Raw genomic sequence first — 25,687 nt, forward strand, 5'->3', positions numbered from 1 at the left:
ACTCAAGATTGATAATCCAAATGAATTTGTGATTGATGTGATGTAACATCATATATCAGATATCACGCTATCCCCACTGGATTTTGAAGAAGCCATAGACAGTATACCTATGCACTCTGCACCAGGTCCTAATTCTTGGAACTCTATATTCATCAAGAATTGTAAAAAAAGCATTATCGCAGGCTCTTCACATTGTTTGGAGACAAAGCCTAGATAATGACGTTATCCCTGACATGCTAAAAACAGCAAAGATAACACCACTGTATAAAGAAGGAAATAAGGCAAAAAATTAGACCTATAGCACTAAAATCAAACATCATAAAAATCTTTAGAAAGAGTGCTAAGAAATAAGATCACAAAACACATGGAATCACAGCATCTCCATAACCCCGGACAACACGGGTTCAGAACAGGGCGCTCTTGCCTGTCGCAGTTGCTGGACCACTATGATATGGCATTAGATGCTATGGAAGACAAACAAAACGCTGATGTAATTTACACAGATTTCACAAAAACCTTTGATAAATGTGATCATGGTGTTGTTGCACATAAAATGCGTGCAAAAGGAATTACCAGAAAAATAGGCAGATGAATCTACAATTTCCTGACCAACAGAACCCAATGTGTAATTGTCAACAAAATAAAATCCGGACCATCAACCGTGAAGAGCTCAGTCCCCCAGGGTACTGTGCTTGCTCCAGTACTTTTTCTCATCCTCATATCGGACATAGACCAGAACACAACCTATAGCACTGTATCATCCTTTGCAGATGACACTAGGATTTTTATGAGAGTAGACAACATAGAGGACACAGCGAACCTCCAATCAGATGTAAATCAGGTTTTTCAATGAGGTACAGAAAATAATATGGTATTTAACGAAGATAAGTTCCAGCTCTTGAGCTACGGAAACAATGAAAATATAAAAACAGTAACCGATGATGATACTCTTCAAGACGCTAGTGCTCTCTAGAGTGGACTACTGCTGCACAATGACAGCACCTTTCAAAGCTGGAGAAATTGCTGACCTGGAGAGCGTGCAGAGATCCTTTACTGCTAGAATCCACTCAGTAAAACATCTAAACTACTGGGACCTACTAAAATGCCTCACTCTGTATTCTTTTGAGCGCAGGCGGGAGAGATATATAATAATTTACACGTGGAAAATATTAGAGGGGCTGGTCCCAAACCTGCACACAGAAATAACATCACATGAGACCAGAAGACATGGCAGGATGTGCAGAATACCCCCGTTGAAGAGCAGAGGTGCAACAGGTACTCTGAGAGAGAACTCTATCAACATCAGAGGTCCGAGACTGTTCAACACGCTTCCACTACACATAAGGGGCATAACTGGCCGACCCCTCAGTGTTCAAGACTGTACTGTTCAGTGGTTGTTGGTATTGTTAAGTGGTTGTTACTACTGTATAGTGGTTGGTTGTACTACTTAGGGGTTGTTGGTACTGTTTAGTGGTTGTTGGTACTGTTTAGTGGTTGTTGGTACTGTTTAGTGGTTGTTGGTACTGTTTAGTGTTTGTTGGTACTGTTTAGTGTTTGTTGGTACTGTATAGTGGTTGTTGGTACTGTTTAGTGGTTGTTGGTACTGTTTAGTGGTTGTTGGTACTGTTTAGTGTTTGTTGGTACTGTTTAGTGTTTGTTGGTACTGTTTAGTGTTTGTTGGTACTGTTTAGTGTTTGTTGGTACTGTTTAGTGGTTGTTGGTACTGTTTAGTGGTTGTTGGTACTGTTTAGTGGTTGTTGGTACTGTTTAGTGGTTGTTACTACTGTATAGTGGTTGTTGGTACTGTTTAGTGGTTGTTGGTACTGTTTAGTGGTTGTTACTACTGTATAGTGGTTGTTGGTACTGTTTAGTGGTTGTTGGTACTGTTTAGTGGTTGTTACTACTGTATAGTGGTTGTTGGTACTGTTTAGTGGTTGTTGGTACTGTTTAGTGGTTGTTACTACTGTATAGTGGTTGTTGGTACTGTTTAGTGGTTGTTGGTACTGTTTAGTGGTTGTTACTACTGTATAGTGGTTGTTGGTACTGTTTAGTGGTTGTTGGTACTGTTTAGTGTTTGTTGGTACTGTTTAGTGGTTGTTGGTACTGTTTAGTGTTTGTTGATACTGTTTAGTGGTTGTTGGTACTGTTTAGTGTTTGTTGGTACTGTTTAGTGGTTGTTGGTACTGTATAGTGGTTGTTGGTACTGTTTAGTGGTTGTTGGTACTGTTTAGTGGTTGTTGGTACTGTTTAGTGGTTGTTGGTACTGTTTAGTGTTTGTTGGTACTGTTTAGTGGTTGTTGGTACTGTTTAGTGTTTGTTGGTACTGTTTAGTGGTTGTTGGTACTGTATAGTGGTTGTTGGTACTGTTTAGTGTTTGTTGGTACTGTTTAGTGGTTGTTGGTACTGTTTAGTGTTTGTTGGTACTGTTTAGTGGTTGTTGGTACTGTATAGTGGTTGTTGGTACTGTTTAGTGGTTGTTGGTACTGTTTAGTGTTTGTTGGTACTGTTTAGTGGTTGTTGGTACTGTTTAGTGTTTGTTGGTACTGTTTAGTTGTTGTTGGTACTGTATAGTGGTTGTTGGTACTGTTTAGTGGTTGTTGGTACTGTTTAGTGGTTGTTGGTACTGTTTAGTGGTTGTTGGTACTGTATAGTGGTTGTTGGTACTGTTTAGTGGTTGTTGGTACTGTATAGTGGTTGTTGGTACTGTTTAGTTGTTGTTGGTACTGTTTAGTGGTTGTTGGTACTGTTTAGTGGTTGTTGGTACTGTTTAGTGTTTGTTGGTACTGTATAGTGTTTGTTGGTACTGTTTAGTGTTTGTTGGTACTGTATAGTGGTTGTTGGTACTGTTTAGTGTTTGTTGGTACTGTTTAGTGTTTGTTGGTACTGTATAGTGTTTGTTGGTACTGTTTAGTGTTTGTTGGTACTGTTTAGTGGTTGTTGGTACTGTATAGTGTTTGTTGGTACTGTTTAGTGTTTGTTGGTACTGTTTAGTGGTTGTTGGTACTGTATAGTGTTTGTTGGTACTGTTTAGTGTTTGTTGGTACTGTATAGTGTTTGTTGGTACTGTATAGTGTTTGTTGGTACTGTTTAGTGTTTGTTGGTACTGTATAGTGTTTGTTGGTACTGTTTAGTGTTTGTTGGTACTGTTTAGTGTTTGTTGGTACTGTTTAGTGTTTGTTGGTACTGTATAGTGTTTGTTGGTACTGTTTAGTGTTTGTTGGTACTGTTTAGTGGTTGTTGGTACTGTATAGTGTTTGTTGGTACTGTTTAGTGTTTGTTGGTACTGTTATAGTGTTTGTTGGTACTGTATAGTGTTTGTTGGTACTGTTTAGTGGTTGTTGGTACTGTATAGTGGTTTGTTGGTACTGTTTAGTGTTTGTTGGTACTGTTTAGTGGTTGTTGGTACCGTATAGTGGTTGTTGGTACTGTTTAGTTGTTGTTGGTACTGTTTAGTTGTTGTTGGTACTGTTTAGTGTTTGTTGGTACTGTTTAGTGTTTGTTGGTACTGTTTAGTGTTTGTTGGTACTGTATAGTGTTTGTTGGTACTGTTTAGTGTTTGTTGGTACTGTATAGTGGTTGTTGGTACTGTTTAGTGTTTGTTGGTACTGTTTAGTGTTTGTTGGTACTGTTTAGTGTTTGTTGGTACTGTTTAGTGTTTGTTGGTACTGTTTAGTGTTTGTTGGTACTGTTTAGTGTTTGTTGGTACTGTATAGTGTTTGTTGGTACTGTATAGTGGTTGTTGGTACTGTTTAGTGGTTGTTGGTACTGTTTAGTGTTTGTTGGTACTGTTATAGTGGTTGTTGGTACTGTTTAGTGTTTGTTGGTACTGTTTAGTGGTTGTTGGTACTGTTTAGTGTTGTTGGTACTGTTTAGTGTTTGTTGGTACTGTTTAGTGTTTGTTGGTACTGTTTAGTGTTTGTTGGTACTGTTTAGTGTTTGTTGGTACTGTTTAGTGGTTGTTGGTACTGTATAGTGGTTGTTGGTACTGTTTAGTGTTTGTTGGTACTGTTATAGTGGTTGTTGGTACTGTTTAGTGGTTGTTGGTACTGTTTAGTGGTTGTTGGTACTGTTTAGTGTTTGTTGGTACTGTTTAGTGTTTGTTGGTACTGTATAGTGGTTGTTGGTACTGTATAGTGGTTGTTGGTACTGTTTAGTGTTGTTGGTACTGTTTAGTGTTTGTTGGTACTGTATAGTGTTTGTTGGTACTGTTTAGTGTTTGTTGGTACTGTATAGTGGTTGTTGGTACTGTTTAGTGTTTGTTGGTACTGTTTAGTGGTTGTTGGTACTGTATAGTGGTTGTTGGTACTGTTTAGTGTTTGTTGGTACTGTTTTAGTGTTTGTTGGTACTGTTAGTGTTGTTGGTACTGTTTAGTGTTTGTTGGTACTGTTTAGTGGTTGTTGGTACTGTATAGTGGTTGTTGGTACTGTTTAGTGTTTGTTGGTACTGTTATAGTGTTGTTGGTACTGTATAGTGTTTGTTGGTACTGTTTAGTGTTTGTTGGTACTGTATTAGTGGTTTGTTGGTACTGTTTAGTGTTTGTTGGTACTGTTTAGTGTTTGTTGGTACTGTTTAGTGTTTGTTGGTACTGTTTAGTGTTTGTTGGTACTGTTTAGTGTTTGTTGGTACTGTTTAGTGTTGTTGGTACTGTTTAGTGGTTTGTTGGTACTGTTAGTGGTTTGTTGGTACTGTTATAGTGGTTGTTGGTACTGTTTAGTGTTTGTTGGTACTGTATTAGTGGTTGTTGGTACTGTTTAGTGTTTGTTGGTACTGTTTAGTGGTTGTTGGTACTGTTTAGTGGTTGTTGGTACTGTTTAGTGTTTGTTGGTATCTGTATAGTGGTTGTTGGTACTGTTTAGTGTTTGTTGGTACTGTTTAGTGTTTGTTGGTACTGTTTAGTTTGTGTTGTACTGTTTAGGGTTTTTTGGTACTGTTTAGTGTTTGTTGGTACTGTATAGTGGTTGTTGGTACTGTTTAGTGTTTGTTGGTACTGTATAGTGGTTGTTGGTACTGTTTAGTGGTTTGTTGGTACTGTTAGTGGTTTGTTGGTACTGTTTAGTGTTTGTTGGTACTGTTTAGTGGTTGTTGGTACTGTATTAGTGTTGTTGTACTGTTTAGTGTTTGTTGGTACTGTATAGTGGTTGTTGGTACTGTTAGTGTTGTTGGTACTGTTTAGTGGTGTGTACTGTTTAGTGTTTGTGGTACTGTTTAGTGTTTGTTGGTACTGTTTAGTGTTTGTTGGTACTGTTATAGTGGTTGTTGGTACTGTTTAGTGTTTGTTGGTACTGTTATAGTGTTTGTTGGTACTGTTTAGTGGTTTGTTGGTACTGTTTAGTGTTTGTTGGTACTGTTTAGTGTTTGTTGGTACTGGTTTTAGTGGTTGTTGGTACTGTATAGTGGTTTGTTGGTACTGTTTAGTGTTTGTTGGTACTGTTATAGTTGGTTGTTGGTACTGTTTAGTGTTTGTTGGTACTGTTTAGTGGTTTGTTGGTACTGTTTAGTGTTTGTTGGTACTGTTTAGTGGTTGTTGGTACTGTTTAGTGGTTGTTGGTACTGTTTAGTGGTTGTTGGTACTGTTTAGTGGTTGTTGGTACTGTTTAGTGGTTGTTGGTACTGTTTAGTGGTTGTTGGTACTGTTTAGTAGTTTGTTGGTACTGTTTAGTTGTTGTTGGTACTGTTTAGTGTTGTTGGTACTGTTTAGTGGTTGTTGGTACTGTTTAGTGGTTGTTGGTACTGTTTAGTGGTTGTTGGTACTGTTTAGTGGTTGTTGGTACTGTTTAGTGGTTGTTGGTACTGTTTAGTGGTTGTTGGTACTGTTTAGTGGTTGTTGGTACTGTTTAGTGGTTGTTGGTACTGTTTAGTGGTTGTTGGTACTGTTAGTGTTTGTTGGTACTGTTTAGTTGTTGTGTGGTACTGTTTAGTGGTTGTTGGTACTGTTTAGTGTTGTTGGTACTGTTTAGTGGTTGTTGGTACTGTTTAGTGTTTGTTGTACTGTTTAGTGGTTTGTTGGTACTGTTATGTAATGTAGTTGTTGTTGGTACTGTTTAGTGTTTGTTGGTACTGTTTAGTGGTTGTTGGTACTGTTATAGTGTTTGTTGGTACTGTTTAGTGTTTGTTGGTACTGTTTAGTGTTGTTGGTACTGTTAGTGTTTGTTGGTACTGTTTAGTGGTTGTTGGTACTGTTTAGTGTTTGTTGGTACTGTTTAGTGGTTGTTGGTACTGTTTAGTGTTGTTGGTACTGTTTAGTGGTTGTTGGTACTGTATAGTGTTTGTTGGTACTGTTTAGTGTTTGTTGGTACTGTTTAGTGGTTGTTGGTACTGTATAGTAGTTGTTGGTACTGTTTAGTTGTTGTTGGTACTGTTTAGTGGTTGTTGGTACTGTTTAGTGGTTGTTGGTACTTATGAGTGAGAGATTTATAAATTCGTACTGATGTTACGTTAACGTAAGTACCTCGCTTGGGAGGCAGACCTCAAACAGAAGGGACTGATAAGCTGCAGCTTCTACTTTAAGTCTGAGACCATAGGAAAGCGGGAGCAAACCGCAAGGATTCCACTTGGTGGTAAATCCCGTCCACTTAGGTCGCTGGCTCCTTCTCTTGTCATCCACTTAGGTTGCTGGCTCCTTCTCTTGTCATCCACTTAGGTCGCTGGCTCCTTCTCTTGTCATCCACTTAGGTCGCTGGCTCCTTCTCTTGTCATCCACTTAGGTCGCTGGCTCCTTCTCTTGTCATCCACTTAGGTCGCTGGCTCCTTCTCTTGTCATCCACTTAGGTCGCTGGCTCCTTCTCTAGTCATCCACTTAGGTCGCTGGCTCCTTCTCTTGTCATCCACTTAGGTCGCTGGCTCCTTCTCTTGTCATCCACTTAGGTCGCTGGCTCCTTCTCTTGTCATCCACTTAGGTCGCTGGCTCCTTCTCTTGTCATCCACTTAGGTCGCTGGCTCCTTCTCTTGTCATCCACTTAGGTCGCTGGCTCCTTCTCTTGTCATCCACTTAGGTCGCTGGCTCCTTCTCTTGTCATCCACTTAGGTCGCTGGCTCCTTCTCTTGTCATCCACTTAGGTCGCTGGCTCCTTCTCTTGTCATCCACTTAGGTCGCTGGCTCCTTCTCTAGTCATCCACTTAGGTCGCTGGCTCCTTCTCTTGTCATCCACTTAGGTCGCTGGCTCCTTCTCTTGTCATCCACTTAGGTCGCTGGCTCCTTCTCTTGTCATCCACTTAGGTCGCTGGCTCCTTCTCTTGTCATCCACTTAGGTCGCTGGCTCCTTCTCTTGTCATCCACTTAGGTCGCTGGCTCCTTCTCTTGTCATCCACTTAGGTCGCTGGCTCCTTCTCTTGTCATCCACTTAGGTCGCTGGCTCCTTCTCTTGTCATCCACTTAGGTCGCTGGCTCCTTCTCTTGTCATCCACTTAGGTCGCTGGCTCCTTCTCTTGTCATCCACTTAGGTCGCTGGCTCCTTCTCTTGCCATCCACTTAGGTCGCTGGCTCCTTCTCTTGTCATCCACTTAGGTCGCTGGCTCCTTCTCTTGTCATCCACTTAGGTCGCTGGCTCCTTCTCTTGTCATCCACTTAGGTCGCTGGCTCCTTCTCTTGTCATCCACTTAGGTCGCTGGCTCCTTCTCTTGTCATCCACTTAGGTCGCTGGCTCCTTCTCTTGTCATCCACTTAGGTCGCTGGCTCCTTCTCTTGCCATCCACTTAGGTCGCTGGCTCCATCTCTAGTCATCCACTTAGGTCGCTGGCTCCATCTCTAGTCATCCACTTAGGTCGCTGGCTCCTTCTCTTGTCATCCACTTAGGTCGCTGGCTCCTTCTCTTGCCATCCACTTAGGTCGCTGGCTCCATCTCTAGTCATCCACTTAGGTCGCTGGCTCCATCTCTAGTCATCCACTTAGGTCGCTGGCTCCTTCTCTTGTCATCCACTTAGGTCGCTGGCTCCATCTAGGGATATAAACCAATAATGGTAACCGACGGATTCTCACTTCGTATTTTATTTTGAAGTGTGACGCTATGAGTTGGATTCAAACTCAAGAGCAGATTTATATAAAGATTCATAGTATGAATGGCGTTGGAGAACATTGGTAAGTGGGACAATGTTATATCGGGTTTGAACGTAAAGACCGTTTCTTATGAACATAAGTTTATTCAACAAAAGACTAGCACTACTACAACAACGAATTTATGTTACTTTACTGTCATTCAGTGGCACGATAATAACAGCTAATTCAACAGCCTAGTAGAACCACGGCATCCTATCCGTAATCGCGGGCTGAATAATGACACTAACTAAACAGAGTTGTGGCCACTGATGAGGCAAGTTTGCAGCCCAGTATTGCTCCCAGCTCTCCCTGGAAGGTGAGTAGTCACAGTCTTGTTGACTCTCGCAGCCCTCCCAGCGAGGGACCAAAGGTAACTAGTTGGGTGAGCCAACACTGATAACCGCCCTATCAAAATCTTACGTTAACACTTGTCTCTCAAGACACAAACAACAATAGTAAAAATACACTGATTGAATTCAATACCAATTACATTAACTGACTGTCCACAGACAGACAGACAGTAACAATTCAATTACGTTAAAATACAGTCGTGTCTCAACGACACTCAACTGACAACAATAACTCGAAGGCCCTTAATTACACCACACTTGACCCGTCAAGCATTCTGTGAGTAATTGCCAATTAACTACTGTCACACCGACAGCCTATTAATTCAGACGAGTTATGTTAGACCATCTGTCACCCTACCGACAGTTGTCTCTATGGTCTATGACAAAATTACATTAACGAGAGTTCTATTTCTCTACTTCACTATGTTACTCTACACTCTGCATAGGCGGCCAACATCAACACTGTGACTTCGATTGATTGATTAAGATTAAGCCACCCAAAAGGTGGCACGGGCATGAATAGCCCGTAAGTGCTGGCCTTTATGAGTCATTACCAGTATCAATAGCTGATACTGGAGAGCTGTGGAGGTGCGACTGCACCCTGCGTGACGGGAGATGTCTTCCATACTGTGACTTCACTTGGTGGCGGGCGCTAATCCCCATATAATCAGCTACGAGTGCTAAATCCACTGTCCTCAGAAAGATACGATTAGTGCAACAAGTTACGCTAGCTCAGTTGACTACGCCCATGACAGGCTGTCAACTTTTGACGTTAATTAATTACTTAATTACTCTGAGCCACTAATTAACCATCCTTATGACGGTTAATTAGTCTCGCAAGTTTCGTGAACACTACTTTAGTCGCCCTCCCGACAATTCCTCACCACTGCCTGAACGCACTATGACTGATGCTAATTACACAAATTAGCAAGAAGTGATCAACTAGCTGTCTCACGGACAGATAATTGCACTCATATAATACGTTACTCTCAATGTAACAAACTAGGCTGGTTGTAAGAATTATTCCAGAAGGTTCCAGAAGTTTCGTGTAGGGACCTGACCTCAACAACGCACATTCCTCTGGGAATTAGCAGGTCTGAGTCACAAATGGCGGGCATCTTTGTTCATAGTTTTGTATAATGAACCATCCTATAGTATTCAGTAATTTAGAGAAATTAGCCTTTATTCATTTTGTATAAAAATTGTATTGTATAATATTCCTGGTTATAGTACCAAGAGTATTCTAATTATTAGGAGATTTGAGTTAAGTCACCTTCAGTGACGTCACGAATCAGATCTTAAGTTGTAAGGTGCGAGTGACCGGCGGTCATAGGTCATCAGAGTTGATATGTCCACTATTTCTCAAAGTTCAAATAACCATTTTGGGGAACGGGAACAGCTCTGCCGTTAGATGCTTGTGTAATTTAACTTCAGTAAAATAATTCAACCAGTCTGGATCAATTAAGTACAACAGGGGTTAATTGTTATAACTTAAACCTGGCTAAGTAACTTGGTAAGCGATGCGGAACAATACAATGCTCTAGTCTGGGGAAGACCAGAGAGAGGGAGATCAGTGTGGACTCCAGATCAACTGGGAGAGGTCAACCATCTTACCTCCCCCAAGACCAGCCCCAACATCTAGCTGGTCGCCCAAGGTAGAGTTGCTTTATGAGTTTTATAGGGATAGTCAATTCATTGCCAAGTAGGGAGTGGTAGATTGATAGGGAATGCACACATTTAGATTTTGTTTTTGTTTCTTTTAATAAATTAATTAGTTAATAATTTGCATTTTTATTATTTCCATGTGTATGTATATGTATATGAATTTGTCCTGGTCATGTGGTCCCTACGAGGCAGAGTTGAATTGGGCGCCGATTCTAACACCAAATCGGAAGTCATCTTTACCGTTGATTGTGAATTAATTCCACACTCAAGTTTCCAAGGGCATATCGGTTATAGTGGGGATCAAGCCCCAAGGTTGATTAATTAGCATGATCGATCCAGACCTCGATCATTGCTCAGTGTTACTGGTCTGGTGGTGGCGACTCTAGGGTTTTGCTCAAAGTCTATGTCATGTCATACGGGTTGTAGAATCCTAAGTCGGTCAATCGTCTTAGGACCACGTGGCGTGGAGTCGGCTTTAGTAAAGTTTTGGAGTCCCTTGTAGAGAAAAAAGTAAGAATACGGGTAGAGGGAGAAAAAGGAGGAAAGATCAGGCGAGAACTCCCTTTCCACGTGTTATATCAACGCTGTTTCAACAACACATCAGTACCCTCATTAGGCAACACGTCCACTGCTGCGCAAGGATCACACGCAAAATTGTGAAGCGTTCCACATTTTTTTCCAGGAGGCCTAGTCGACGACCGGGCCGCGGGGACGCTAAGCCCAGGAAGCACCTAAGGTAACCTCAAGGTAGTGACGTTAATGACTTCAAGTTCTCAGGGAATCCTTCATGAGCTCACCACGTACTACACCAAGTACATTGTCAACAGATTACACAACACCGTACACTTGTAGCCCCGCTCAAATTGAAAGTCACACACACTCAGTACATTACGTCAATAATAATTCACGGCCCTAACCACACACCACACAGTATAAATATATATATATATATAAAATAAATTTCATCGTGTTAATTTTCGTGATTTACACACACACACGTGTGTGTGTGTGTGTGTGTGTGTGTGTGTGTGTGTGTGTGTGTGTGTGTGTGTGTGTGTGTGTGTATTTACCGAGTTGTGCTTGCGGGGGTTGAGCGCTGCTCTTTCGGCCCGCCTCTCAACTGTCAGTCATTCAACTGTTACTAATCCTCCCCCCCCCCCCCCCACACACACACACCCAGGAAGCAGCCCGTAGCAGCTTTTTAACTCTCAGGTACCTTTTTACTGCTAGGTAACAGGGACATCAGAGTGAAAGAAACTCTGCCCATTTTGTTTCTGCCATTACCGGGGATCGAACCCAGACCCTAGGATAACGAGTCCAGAGCACTGTCCACGCAGCTATTAGGCCCCCCCTTCCCCCCGTACCTGTGTGTGTGTGTGTGTTCACTAAGTCCTGGGGGTCTCTGGGATATAGCAGTATTAGCCACACTTCCATTCCATTCCAACCCACACAGGTTGACGTCCTCAAGCAAGGTTATGTTAGGGACAGGCTTTGTGAGATTTTCTAAGTAGTTTTCTATTTTCATTGGTTGGTCTTTAAACTGCTGACAACTAGCCTCCGGTGACTTATATACAAGGTCACTAACTACATTTAGGATCTCTAATTTGGTTACCAGCACTTCCACCATATTGTTTGTGGTGTTTAGCAGCTCAGTACAGATGAGTGTGTCCTTGACGTACAGGCTGACTGTGTTTCCTGTCACAACTGGAAAGATTGTACTCCGAAATCCATATTTCACCATCATAGTAGTCCTTTGTGTGGGTTTCCGTTAGGGCTGCAAACATTGCATTTACCTCATGTAGAAGGCCAGCTATAATGTGGCAACCCGTTCTCGCAAATTTAATAAGTCAGTATTGACTTATTAGTTGCGTGCATAGGTGACATACTAAACATAATAGTTTCCTTTGAAAAGCTTTATAGAAAACACCGACCTTACCTAACCTACTTAGTATGTTAAAATAAGCATCTTATAGCTTCGTAATTACAATTGTTACTTAACCTATTATAGGTATAGGATAGGTAATAATTGTAATTACGAAGCAATAAGATGCTTATCTTAACATACTAAGTAGGTTAGGTAAGGTCGGTGTTTTCTATGAAGCTTTTCAAGGGAAACTATTATGTTAAGTATGTCACCTATGCACATATTTTATAAGTCAATATTGGCTTATTAAATTTGCGAGAACGGGTTGAATGTGGACTATGTTTGATTTGCGTGTTTTTTTTTCGGTGAGTACTCGCCTAGCTGTACTTGTTGTGGTGTGTTGCATGTGTGTGGCAGCAGAGCCTCAGCTCACCTCCATGTTTAGTTTATTTTGCGTATTGGTGTGTTTATCTTGTGTCAGTGACCTTGGGTATGGCATTTATCATGACTGGGGTTCCTTCCTCTGCAGGGTGGTGTCGGGCAGGCGGGTGTGTAGGCGTGGGCGGTGATGGTGGTGGAGGGTGAGGACCAGCACGAGCAGCAGCAGCGAGAGCAACCATGGGGTGCACGCCCAGTCTTCACGTCTCACCCACCGGTGTTATTTACTGTCGGGATAATGACGACTCACCGTTACACACCCCGGGGGCCGCCAACCACCAGCCGGTCCCCACCCAGCCCCCTCCGCTCACTCACAACCAGCACCAGGGTGAGTACACTCATCCACACTCATGTTTTAACTTCTGACTCTTTGTGTATTACATCTTTATTATGAATGCAAGGATTTGATTCTCATATATAAGAACATAAGAATAAAGAGAACTACAGCATGTATATCGACTCGTGGTGGTCCACCTCTGGACGACCCCTCTGGCACCATGTATCTGGCTCGTGGTGGTCCACCTCTGGACGACCCTCCCTCTGGCACCATGTATCTGGCTCGTGGTGGTCCACCTCAGGATGACTGCAGTAGTGGGAATTATGCCAAATCAGCGTGGTTTTGCTTCTCTCGGTGGCTCCGATTTGCATGCTAATTTTTTCCATGGAACTCAACGTCTCCGATCTGGTATAGTAAATTATTCCATGGGGTTTAAACAGCTCCCTTCTGTCTCCTACTATTTTTCCCTTTTATCAAATCACCTCATTCTTTGGGGCACACGTGAGGAACACAAATGCGAACAAGCCTGAATGGTCCCCAGGACTATATGCGACTGAAAACTCACACCCCAGAAATGACTCGAACCCATACTGCCAGGAGCAACGCAACTGGTATACAACTTCCTTATTTCCGGTCGTGATGGTCAAGCGGATTAAGGCGTCCTGTATACCAGTTGCGTTGCTCCTGGCAGTATGAGACTTCGAGGTATATATACACCCCAAATATCCCCACTTCCCAAGAGCACTAGAATAGTGAGGGGGTTACTCATACGTTTTTTCATCAAGCCACTGTTAATGTGTTTATGCAAGTATAGGCTTATAGCATGGACACGAGTTCTCCCACATTAACAGTGGCTTGATGAAAAAATGTATAGTAACCCCTCACTATTCTAGTGCTCTTGGGAAGTGGGGATATTTGGGGTGTATATATACCTCGAAGTCTCTACTTCTTTTAAGGGTCTGAGTGGTGTAGTGGGTTAAGGCGTACTAGTTATGGCAGCTACTGGAAGGTAGTTGTGCTTTCTGGGTTCGAGGCCCACTGGAGGGTGTTGTCCAAAGATTGTATATATATATATATATATATATATATATATATATATATATATATATATATATATATATATATATATATATATATATTGTTGGGGTTTCACCTCTCTATTCTCTTACTCTGAGGTGAGCAATAGTTATGCTCAAGGTAACTCACCGTAGCCCTGCGGGTCTTCACTCGATCCTCACGGCGCCACTGCACGCCAGGAGAGTCTCCCAGTCAATCTTAACGGCCTCTTATTAAGAAAAAGTGAGAACACGACTCATGCACTTGACTATCGTGTGCCCTCCCCAACAATTGGGCTCTACGGTTAACCACAAGGTCGCCAACTGGTGTTTTAGGTGGCCAGTAACACCATCAGTGGACTGGTGGAATTAGTGGTAGCCTTGGCAAGGTCACACTCAAAAGATCAGGAATCAGGCAGGTACTTATTGTTATCACTCTATGCTTACCAGTATAATATAGCCACAAGATCAATGGAGGAGATGATATAAACACAAAGATAGTTTTGTATTTTACTTAAAATGTATGAAAGATGTCACAAAGCCAAACAATAATCAATAAATCAACTGATCCTGACGCGGCCGGAAATTCCCACGAATAGTATGCGATCACTAGGGGCCAACACCTCCCCCCCCCTCATCAAGTGTCAAGAACAGCTGATCGCCTGGCCCCCGCGCGGAAGCTCTTTGCTTGTTTTCAGAATCACGCGCGCTGTTTCCTTAAGTTCTCCAATATTACTATGAACTCGCACACACGATATTGGCTACAGTAGCACGTATCACTTGGTTACACTGTACTCAGGCTCAAACAGTCTTTTCTACAATCAATGCTATAATGACTCACTGTAATGGTCTTACACTGTTATTCACCCAACAATATATTATGGAATATTAACACTGGAGTTTTCAGTACTTTCTCTCGTGGGCGATAACTCAATAATTCACTGTACTCACAAACGACTTATCACTGCATGAACATAGCATATATAATGTAGACACATCAAATATCAATACATGGAAAATAAATGATTTCTGGGCACATAGCCTAACCTTCAAAACCTGGCATAATCTTATATATAATTTACCACTATATGTTCATATCAAAATCTATAGAAAGATATACACAACACAGTAAATTTATCACTTGTTCCTGGTACCTGTACACACCAATAATCAACATGAATATTACAAGTACTCTTGATAGTACTGTCTAGCACACTGGTGCTTTACCGTGACATGGGTGAGACTTGCTCACGACATATAAAATCCTCAGGCTAGATAATATAGCCGAATAACATAGCTAACTAAAAGGGGAATGGGGAGGGAACTAGAAACACCTACTTCACCCTATCCTCCGATGAGAGTCGAGATGTAGCTCCTGGTCCTCGTGTCGGGAACGCCCCCACACTACACGTCGTCGTGTCCTACCGGAGCCTCTCGTCGTCCCACCGTTTAGCGCGTCGTCTCCGTGCCTCCTCACTGCAGGTCCGTCCTCCTTCTTGACTTCTTGAAGGTTGGAGTCGGTCTCCTGGCCGTCGTCTTCTCCCAGCAACGGCTGTCGCCTACGTCTCAGCTACAGTCGTCCGGTTTCCCCAAATAGTCCTCTCTTCCTCAGCTACCCAGTGGCTCTGTCAGCCACTACGCTGTCACGAACTGGTGAATTGCCACAGACGTCAACATACGTCACTGCACAGCTTCACTGCTTCTTGCACAGCACCTGACTGGAGCACTTGTTGCTCAAATAACCGTCAATTCCCTCTTCTGGCTCAACACATGAACTAGGGAAGACTTCTCAGAGTACTGGCGGATTTCAGGTGACGCGTAAATCCACGGGAGCGGGAAACGACTGTCCAACTGACAGGACCAACCGTCGCACGTCCGACCTCTATGACGTGTCGTGTCTGACTGATGGCGCCAAAGTGGCGCGCGGCCTGGACCCCCTTCCTTCGTGACGTCACTTTCGCTACGGGAAGTTTTCATTGGCTCCCGGTGCCACATTGCTGTCGGTGACCAATCCGGTGCCACTGACGTCACACGGTTTTGGCGGGAGATCAGGGAGGCAAGCGCCATCTTGGCTCCCTAAAGGGCCTAAACCACAGGCCAAAATATTACTATTTCACAAATTTCTCGGCTCTCCGAGAACACTTCACTCTCTCCCATATATCAAATTGTAGCCTGCAACGTAGAGAACGCTTGGGAAAAGTAGACATGACTCTTACTGCAGGCGTGGGAGAATTATAAGGGGGGGAACTCCGTCACAATATGTATATATATATATATATATATATATATATATATATATATATATATTTTATATATATATATATATAATGTTATAATGTGTGTATATATATATATATATATATATATATATATATATATATATATATATATATATATATATATATATATATATATATATAATATATATTACACACACAAATGTGTGTGTAAATCACTAAAATTAACACGTGATGGAAAATGTGACAATGTCAGACACCACGGAGGAAGAATTGAAACAGGAATTTCCTTAAGTACTTTCGTTTATTAATACATCTTCAGAAGGAATGAATCATTTACAAGTCAAATATTAGACAAATGTATAGACAGGAGAGAGAGGTGAAGTGAGGTCCAACAAAAAATTAATGGGAATTAGGTGAATACAAATAAGAGCCGCATAAGAACTGCAGAAGGCCTATTAGCCCATGCGAGGCAGCTCCCATATATAACCAACAATAGGCCCACACGCAGGCGATGAGTTACAATAACGTGACTGATGTATGTTGACCAGACCACACCAGAAGAACCAGAAGAACCAGAAATCTGTTGACCAGAAGGTGAAGGAACGACGACATTTCGGTCCGTCCTGGACCATTCTGTCAAGTCGATAGAATGGTCTTGAATCGACTTGAAAATGGTCCTGGACGGGCCAAAACGTCGTCGTCCCTTCACCTTTGAGTGTGTGGTCTGGTCAACTAGGCCCACACATGGATAATAATAGCTTAATATAGTAAATATTTACAAGGAATTAGTGAGACAAATGTGTATCAATGATCCTACTCAAATCGCCCTTCAATTTATTTATTTATTTATTTATTTATTTATTTATTTATTTATTTATATACAAGAAGGTACATTGGGTTTGTGAGAATACATTGGATAGTACAGTATTTACATTCTTGTAAAGCCACTAGTACGCACAGCGTTTCGGGCAGGTCCTTAGTCTAGCAGATAATTTTAAGTTGGTAATTTCTATCAGAATTGATAAATGATAAAGATACATTGCAAGAGAAAAATGAGATGAGGAGCTTAGTAAGTATATTAAAGCACATTGTTATATTAAAGCTCTGATTGATTACATTGACAGCTTGAATAGTAATTTAAACAAGATTAATAGACACCATACAGCAGATTGACAGCACATATAAGACAGCAATGATCACAATGGTAAAGATGTTCAGATTGGGTACATAAAGATTGGGAGACTGGGTAGCAAAAGATACAGATAAACAAGATTTATAAACACCATACAACAGATTGGCAGCACATATAAGAAAACAGCAACGATCACAATGGTAAAGATGTTCAAATTGGGAACATAAAGGTTGGGAGATTGGGTAGCAATTGATACAGTGCAATTTTAAAGCAAAAAGTGAAAAACTATGAAGATGAAATTAGGTACTTTTAAGTATTGATTTTGAATGATGTAAAAGTTGGACAGCTTTTCAATTCAATAGGTAGTGAATTCCATAAACTGGGTCCCTTTATTTGCATAGAGTGTTTACACAGATTAAGTTTAACTCTGGGGATATCAAAGAGATATTTATTTCTGGTGTGGTGATAATGGGTCCTATTACATCTGTCCAGGAAGAGTTTCAGACAAGGATTTACATTTAAGAACAGGGTTTTGTAAATGTAGTTGACACAAGAGAATTTGTGGAGTGAGATTATGTTTAGGGAGTTAAACAAGGGGGCTGAGTGTTGTCTGAAAGCAGAATTTGATATTGTTCTGATAGCAGATTTTTGCTGGGTGATGATGGACTTGAGGTGGTTTGCAGTGGTTGAACCCCATGCACAGATACCATAGTTGAGATAGGGATAGATTAGTGCATAATATAGAGAGATGAGAGCAGAGTTAGGTACATAATATCTGATTTTGGAGAGTATACCAACTGTTTTAGAGACTTTCTTAGTTATGTGTTGTATGTGGGTACTGAAGTTGAAGAATTGATCTATCAAAAATGGATCTAAGTTATATAAACCACTGCTAATGTTCAAATTACTTTCTTTTGTAATCTGTATGAAAGCAGATTCAATTATGTTTCTGTTATAAATGCTTTTACAATTCGTTATTGAAGAAGCCATCTCCCAATCAATTTGGTGAACATTTTCTGACAAATGAACAAACAAAGCATTAGACAATCGGCCATATCTTAGAGTATTTATGTTGCAAAATTCTGCATTTCAAATCTATAGATGTTTGCAGGCGATGAGTCACAATAACGTGGCTGAAGTATGTTGATCAGACCACACACTAGAAGTTGAAGGGACGACGACGTTTCGATCCGTCCTGGACCATTCTTAAGTCGATTGTGATGAGGAGGTAGGGACAGGCAATAAATAGGCAAGAGAGAGCTGAGGAGGAAAGTAAAGTGTAGGGGATAGTAGTAATAATGAGAACTGCAGAAGGCCTATTGGCCCATACGATGCAGCTCCTATTATAACCACCGAAGGAGATAGTAATAGGAATAAGAAGAGGATAGCAAGGGAGCGTAGGAGAAGACAATGAACAGAAAAAGGGGAGAAGAGAGAAAGAAAAGGAAAGAGAAAGAAAGATAAATGGAAGGGGTAAGCTTATGTTAAGTCACGTTTGTTAGAAAGATTAGAGAATCTTTCTTTGAGATCTTTCTTAGAGTATATACTGTGAATATATGTGAATATTTGAGTATATACTGTGAAAGGGAAGAGTCCACAGCAACAAAGCCAGGACTCAAGTTCATGTTGGGTACATTGTGTATAAGAGCCGATTCTACAAGACGGCGTCTGTGTAGAGTAGAGGCAGGAAATGCTTATGGATGTTTGTCCAACATAGAACCTATTACACTCTTTACAAGGTATTTTATGACACAATTATCACTACGAGGGCTGTTTCTAACTAAAAGTTTACCAACAGTATTTGGTTTACCAACAGTATTACCTTGACCATATTTTCAAACCCAGAGAAATATGGTAAACATAACACATTCTTTGGGCAAATTTTTTCACTGCATATATTATTATAATATGCACGACGTGCTTTGCTACGGCAAACTTCCAAAAAACTCAGTGGGTAACAAAGTTTGAGACCAATAGAATCAATATTCTTAAACTCTTCATCTAAGAATTCTGGACTTACAACCCGAAGAGCTCTTAGATACATTGAAGAAAAAAATAATTTTTTTCATATTTTATCTATGCCCTGAGAAATAATGAACATAAGATAAATTATTCGTAGGTTTTCTGTAGATACTAAACTTTAGTGAAAAATCTTCCCTATGATTAAATACATATAGGAATGGCAAACATTTATCAATTTCAGTCTCCATAGTAAATTTTATGGAGGTAACTTGATCATTAAGTTTGGCTACAAATTCGTCTGTGTTTACATCTGAAGGCCATATACACAGTATCATCAACATATCTAAACCATGGAATGATTACCCCTGGAATATGGGTTAAGCTGAAGGGATCATAGTTCAACACTAGTGATCCCTTTTTAAACATCGGCACCAAAATGTGTAACCATCCACTTTTCTGGTACTCTGCTCGACTATTGGTTTACTAAATACTCAGGGCAAGGGCTCGTTAAGCTCCTCTTTACATTCTTTAGAAACACCGACAAATACTTCGTCTGGTCCAGCGGACCTGTTGAGTTTAATTTGTTTTCAGTTAAGAACTTCCTCTCTGGTAACTGTTGAAGGGGTCGACCGGTTCCTCGCACCACCGACATTGATTTGTTCAGCTGTATGCTTAAGGTCTTCCCTGGTAAACAGACACAAAATACCAACCATTCCCTTATCGTTATCAGTTATCTGACCTGTAAATGGCTCAGCTGATCCCTAATCTTCGTTTGACATTTATGAAAAGTCCTTACGGACAGGAATTATTAACTTTTTTTTTATAAATAGTCCCCTCAAGTACATTACCTAAAATGTCCCTGTACCCCCTGCACTAGACCGCTGATTGATAAAGATTAAGCCACCCAAGAGGTCGCACGGGCATGCCTGTACCCCCTGCACTAGACCGCTGATTGATAAAGATTAAGCCACCCAAGAGGTCGCACGGGCATGCCTGTACCCCCTGCACTAGACCGCTGATTGATAAAGATTAAGCCACCCAAGAGGTCGCACGGGCATGCCTGTACCCCCTGCACTAGACCGCTGATTGATAAAGATTAAGCCACCCAAGAGGTCGCACGGGCATGCCTGTACCCCCTGCACTAGACCGCTGATTGATAAAGATTAAGCCACCCAAGAGGTCGCACGGGCATGCCTGTACCCCCTGCACTAGACCGCTGATTGATAAAGATTAAGCCACCCAAGAGGTCGCACGGGCATGCCTGTACCCCCTGCACTAGACCGCTGATTGATAAAGATTAAGCCACCCAAGAGGTCGCACGGGCATGCCTGTACCCCCTGCACTAGACCGCTGATTGATAAAGATTAAGCCACCCAAGAGGTCGCACGGGCATGCCTGTACCCCCTGCACTAGACCGCTGATTGATAAAGATTAAGCCACCCAAGAGGTCGCACGGGCATGCCTGTACCCCCTGCACTAGACCGCTGATTGATAAAGATTAAGCCACCCAAGAGGTCGCACGGGCATGCCTGTACCCCCTGCACTAGACCGCTGATTGATAAAGATTAAGCCACCCAAGAGGTCGCACGGGCATGCCTGTACCCCCTGCACTAGACCGCTGATTGATAAAGATTAAGCCACCCAAGAGGTCGCACGGGCATGCCTGTACCCCCTGCACTAGACCGCTGATTGATAAAGATTAAGCCACCCAAGAGGTCGCACGGGCATGCCTGTACCCCCTGCACTAGACCGCTGATTGATAAAGATTAAGCCACCCAAGAGGTCGCACGGGCATGCCTGTACCCCCTGCACTAGACCGCTGATTGATAAAGATTAAGCCACCCAAGAGGTCGCACGGGCATGCCTGTACCCCCTGCACTAGACCGCTGATTGATAAAGATTAAGCCACCCAAGAGGTCGCACGGGCATGCCTGTACCCCCTGCACTAGACCGCTGATTGATAAAGATTAAGCCACCCAAGAGGTCGCACGGGCATGCCTGTACCCCCTGCACTAGACCGCTGATTGATGAAGATTAAGCCACCCAAGAGGTCGCACGGGCATGCCTGTACCCCCTGCACTAGACCGCTGATTGATAAAGATTAAGCCACCCAAGAGGTCGCACGGGCATGCCTGTACCCCCTGCACTAGACCGCTGATTGATAAAGATTAAGCCACCCAAGAGGTCGCACGGGCATGCCTGTACCCCCTGCACTAGACCGCTGATTGATAAAGATTAAGCCACCCAAGAGGTCGCACGGGCATGCCTGTACCCCCTGCACTAGACCGCTGATTGATAAAGATTAAGCCACCCAAGAGGTCGCACGGGCATGCCTGTACCCCCTGCACTAGACCGCTGATTGATAAAGATTAAGCCACCCAAGAGGTCGCACGGGCATGCCTGTACCCCCTGCACTAGACCGCTGATTGATGAAGATTAAGCCACCCAAGAGGTCGCACGGGCATGCCTGTACCCCCTGCACTAGACCGCTGATTGATGAAGATTAAGCCACCCAAGAGGTCGCACGGGCATGCCTGTACCCCCTGCACTAGACCGCTGATTGATAAAGATTAAGCCACCCAAGAGGTCGCACGGGCATGCCTGTACCCCCTGCACTAGACCGCTGATTGATAAAGATTAAGCCACCCAAGAGGTCGCACGGGCATGCCTGTACCCCCTGCACTAGACCGCTGATTGATAAAGATTAAGCCACCCAAGAGGTCGCACGGGCATGCCTGTACCCCCTGCACTAGACCGCTGATTGATAAAGATTAAGCCACCCAAGAGGTCGCACGGGCATGAATAGCCCGTAAGTGGTACAATTTTTTTTTCAGTAATTCTTTTCAGTATTTAACCATCAAGCTGTTATCGCGGGGGAGGATACTGCTTCACAGTCTTTATGAGGGTGTCCAGCTGCTGGACACCTTTGTTGACCAGGAGAGTGGCTGTGTTGATGGCTTCAGGGTGGCCACTGCATGATTCAGGAACTCTTAAAGCTCTTCTAAGGTCGTTGGTTGCTTCACATTCCAGTAGATAGTGAAGTAATGGCTTTTCTGTGACAGTTTGGCAGAAGATGCACTCTGTCGGGGTTCACCAATCTCCCAGTTGCATCTGTAACCCAGACGTAGTCTATATAACCTAACTGCTATTTCCTTGTGGATTCCTTTTGGGATATTTAACCTTTCTAATTTGGTTGCCTGAAGATACTATGTTGCAGATGGCGAACCCTCAGCTATTCTCTGGTGTAGGTCGGCTTTGTTGAGGTGTGAGAGTTTTTTGGTGATGACTAGACCGCTGACGTCCAGTACATTACCTAAAATGTCCCAGTACCCGCTGCACCTGACTGTCGACCACAATACATTACCCAATATGACCCAGTACCCCCTGCACCAGACTGTTGTGATGGGGCACAAGCTTCCAAGCCGTACCCTAGAATACGAACTATGGAACCCCGTGCTCACTGCAGAGGTTAGTGAGGAATGCCTAATATAACACGGAGAGTGCTCACATCACCACACTCACCCTGGTCGGGCACTTCGCCCTGGGGCCACACTGAGTTAAGGTAACAAACATGGGGGTGTGATACTCTTAAATCTACTAAGGGTTTTATTTCTAGTTCTTAAACTTATTGTACAAGGTTTTTTCTGAAGCTTAAAGTTACTTTAATGGATAACTATTCAAATGGGAGTGATCATTTTACAGAACATGTTCTACTGATAAGAGTTACTTCGAATACTAGTTCCACTAAAACCTGGACTTAAAGTAGTTAAGTCCCACTTTACATTATTTTCACAATTCTAATTGCAAATTCCAGATACAATAACACCAAGGTCCTACAGGTAACACATAAATATCATGGACAATGACTGGTAGAACACAGACGACGTGCTCAGCAATACCTCACTCTGGGATGGACGGATCACCAACACATAAAACCAGCCCACCACTGGGATGTTGTTGTCTAGGATTCAGCTACTTAGAACAAAATTTATGAGTCATGTTTATCAACAAAATTGATAACTTTGTCATCCTACACTGGACACTTTTTAGTGAATTTATATCCATTCTATAGTACGGCAATCAAAACTGAAGTGCATAATCTAAATGGGGCCTAACCAGAGCAAGATATAAGTGAAGAACAACACCCGGTGTCTTATTACTAACGCTTTGATTAATAAATTCCAGTGTCATACTTGCCTTATTACGAACATTTATGCATTGATTTTTTAGGTTTTAAATTCTTACTAATCATAACTCTCAGATTTATGCTTTATCTGCGCGTTAATCTTCCGCATTAGCTCTTGCCGACGCCTCCTCCATCGACAATTGCCACAGTTCCACCTCTCATGTGCGAATCCTCTGAACATTCTACGTCAGCTGCAGGTCCCATGAAGACTCAACAAGCAAGAACTCATCCCTCAAAATCCACCGCCTCTGCTTCTGAGTCAGCCGACTTATCGGAGGAGGACGTCTCGGTTGGAACACCACCTCCTCCACGGAAGCACCCTCTACACAACCACAACCGAAGATTTCCAGCTGAACACAACCTCCAACGACAGCTTCACCATGTCAACGCGTAGCAAGGCCAACAGACCAGCACAGAAGCCTGGGAAGAAGATGAAGAACGACGATTCGCGTCTGAGAAAATCAAGTAAACAATAGAATACCAACGAAATGTTGTTAAGAACACCGCGACGAGAAGCCCTGCCTTCTGCAAGACACATCAGCGAGCAATCATGTGATTTCCACCATACCACCAAACTACAGCGCCAGCTGCAATTCTTACCCACGGTGGTTGGGCCACAGACTTTTCTCCCCCCTCTTCGACTTGTCTCCTGTTCTTAGCTCAAGATTTCTGCATCATCGCCTCTGTCTTCAATCCCCTGCTTGCCTGCTCTAGGGTCCTTGGAACAAACTCTCAGATCCCTTTTGCAATCCGACTTTGCAATCTCAACACCACCTAGCTCGTATCTTGTCACTATCATCATTACCTACCCTCAAAACTTTACATTTGTCACTATTAAACTGCAACTGCCAGTCTTTTGACCATTTCAAACCCCTATTTATATCGTCCTAAAGTAATAGTGAGTCTATTTCGATGTTTATTTCCCTCCCAATTTTTGTATCATCTGCAAATTTGCAAGTATTGTTACTCAAACCTGAATCTAAATAATGTATATATATTGTGAAAAAACAGAGGTCCCAGAACAGAGCCCTGCGGCACTCCACTTACAATATGGAGTGCCTCAGGATTGGGAGGCCACACATGCCGGAATTTCGTAGTGTGGCACTGCGACCGACCCTGCACAGTGACAGTGTGACCCACCCTGCACAGTGACAGTGAGGCACTGTGACCCACCCTGCACAGTGACAGTGTGGCACTGTGACCCACCCTGCACAGTGACAGTGTGGCACTGTGACCCACCCTGCACAGTGACAGTGTGGCACTGTGAACCACCCTGCACAGTGACAGTGTGGTACTGTGACCCACCCTGCACAGTGACAGTGTGGCACTGTGACCGACCCTGCACAGTGACAGTGTGGCACTGTGACCCACCCTGCACAGTGACAGTGTGACCCACCCTGCACAGTGACAGTGTGGCACTGTGACCCACCCTGCACAGTGACAGTGTGGCACTGTGACCCACCCTGCACAGTGACAGTGTGACCCACCCTGCACAGTGACAGTGTGGCACTGTGACCCACCCTGCACAGTGACAGTGTGGCACTGTGACCCACCCTGCACAGTGACAGTGTGGCACTGTGACCCACCCTGCACAGTGACAGTGTGGCACTGTGACCCACCCTGCACAGTGACAGTGTGGCACTGTGACCCACCCTGCACAGTGACAGTGTGGCACTGTGACCCACCCTGCACAGTGACAGTGTGGCACTGTCACAAATACACAAACTAGTTACAACTAATGAGATTTTTGCTGGTGTTTTTGATCAATCCAAGAATGTAGTCGAGGCACCAATACTGACGAAGTTGCTCCCATGTCGGCTCTCTCAGCCAGTCCATTACTCCACTTTGATTTTAGGTTCAATATGCGATGACTCCTGTTTCACTAAGATAGGTTTGTTTTGTAATTGTTCAGAGATGTCTCATGATCCCTGACTTAAGGGCGCCTGAGAGCTGAGTGGACAGCGCTTCGGATTCGTAGTCTTGAGGTTCCGGGTTCGATCCTCGGTGGAGGCGGAGACAAATGGGGAAAGTGTTTCACCCTGATTCCCCTGTTACCTAGCAGTAAATAGGTACCTGGGAGTTAGACAGCTGCTAAGGGCTGCTTCCTGGGGGGAGGGGGGTGTAACAAAAATAAAGCCTGGTCGAGGACCGGGCCGCGGGGACGCTAAGCCCCGAAATAATATCAAGATAACCCCTATTATTTGGTTATCATGCCCCATGAGGTATGGATTCCCTCCGGGTAACAGTTCCTGCTCTAGTGTGTATCCTTGCCTGCTATGTTATATGTATCCCATCTATAGTGTGTATCCTTGCCTGCTGTGTTATATGTATCCCATCTATAGTGTGTATCCTTGCCTGCTGTGTTATATGTATCCCATCTATAGTGTGTATCCTTGCCTGCTGTTATATGTATCCCATCTATAGTGTGTATCCTTGCCTGCTGTGTTATATGTGTCCCATCTATAGTGTGTATCCTTGCCTGCTA

At 43.0% G+C, this 25,687-nt stretch overlaps 1 protein-coding gene across 5 annotated transcripts in view; it reads left to right on the forward strand.

The window, feature by feature from the left end:
- LOC123757285 (high affinity cAMP-specific and IBMX-insensitive 3',5'-cyclic phosphodiesterase 8B) overlaps nucleotides 1-25,687 on the forward strand; it is a 787,483-nt gene that overhangs the window by 42,172 nt on the left and 719,624 nt on the right. For all 5 annotated transcript variants that reach the window (XR_011228393.1, XM_069323843.1, XM_069323837.1 and 2 more), the window contains exon 2: nucleotides 12,442-12,678. Coding sequence is in view for 4 of the 5 variants with exons in the window: in XM_069323843.1 (XP_069179944.1) it covers nucleotides 12,531-12,678 (148 nt within the window). In the remaining variant the exon portion in view is untranslated. The remainder of the gene's footprint in view (nucleotides 1-12,441; nucleotides 12,679-25,687) is intronic.

The sequence above is a fragment of the Procambarus clarkii genome, chromosome 13 (genome assembly GCF_040958095.1).
Source record: "Procambarus clarkii isolate CNS0578487 chromosome 13, FALCON_Pclarkii_2.0, whole genome shotgun sequence".
NCBI classification, from domain to species: domain Eukaryota; kingdom Metazoa; phylum Arthropoda; class Malacostraca; order Decapoda; family Cambaridae; genus Procambarus; species Procambarus clarkii.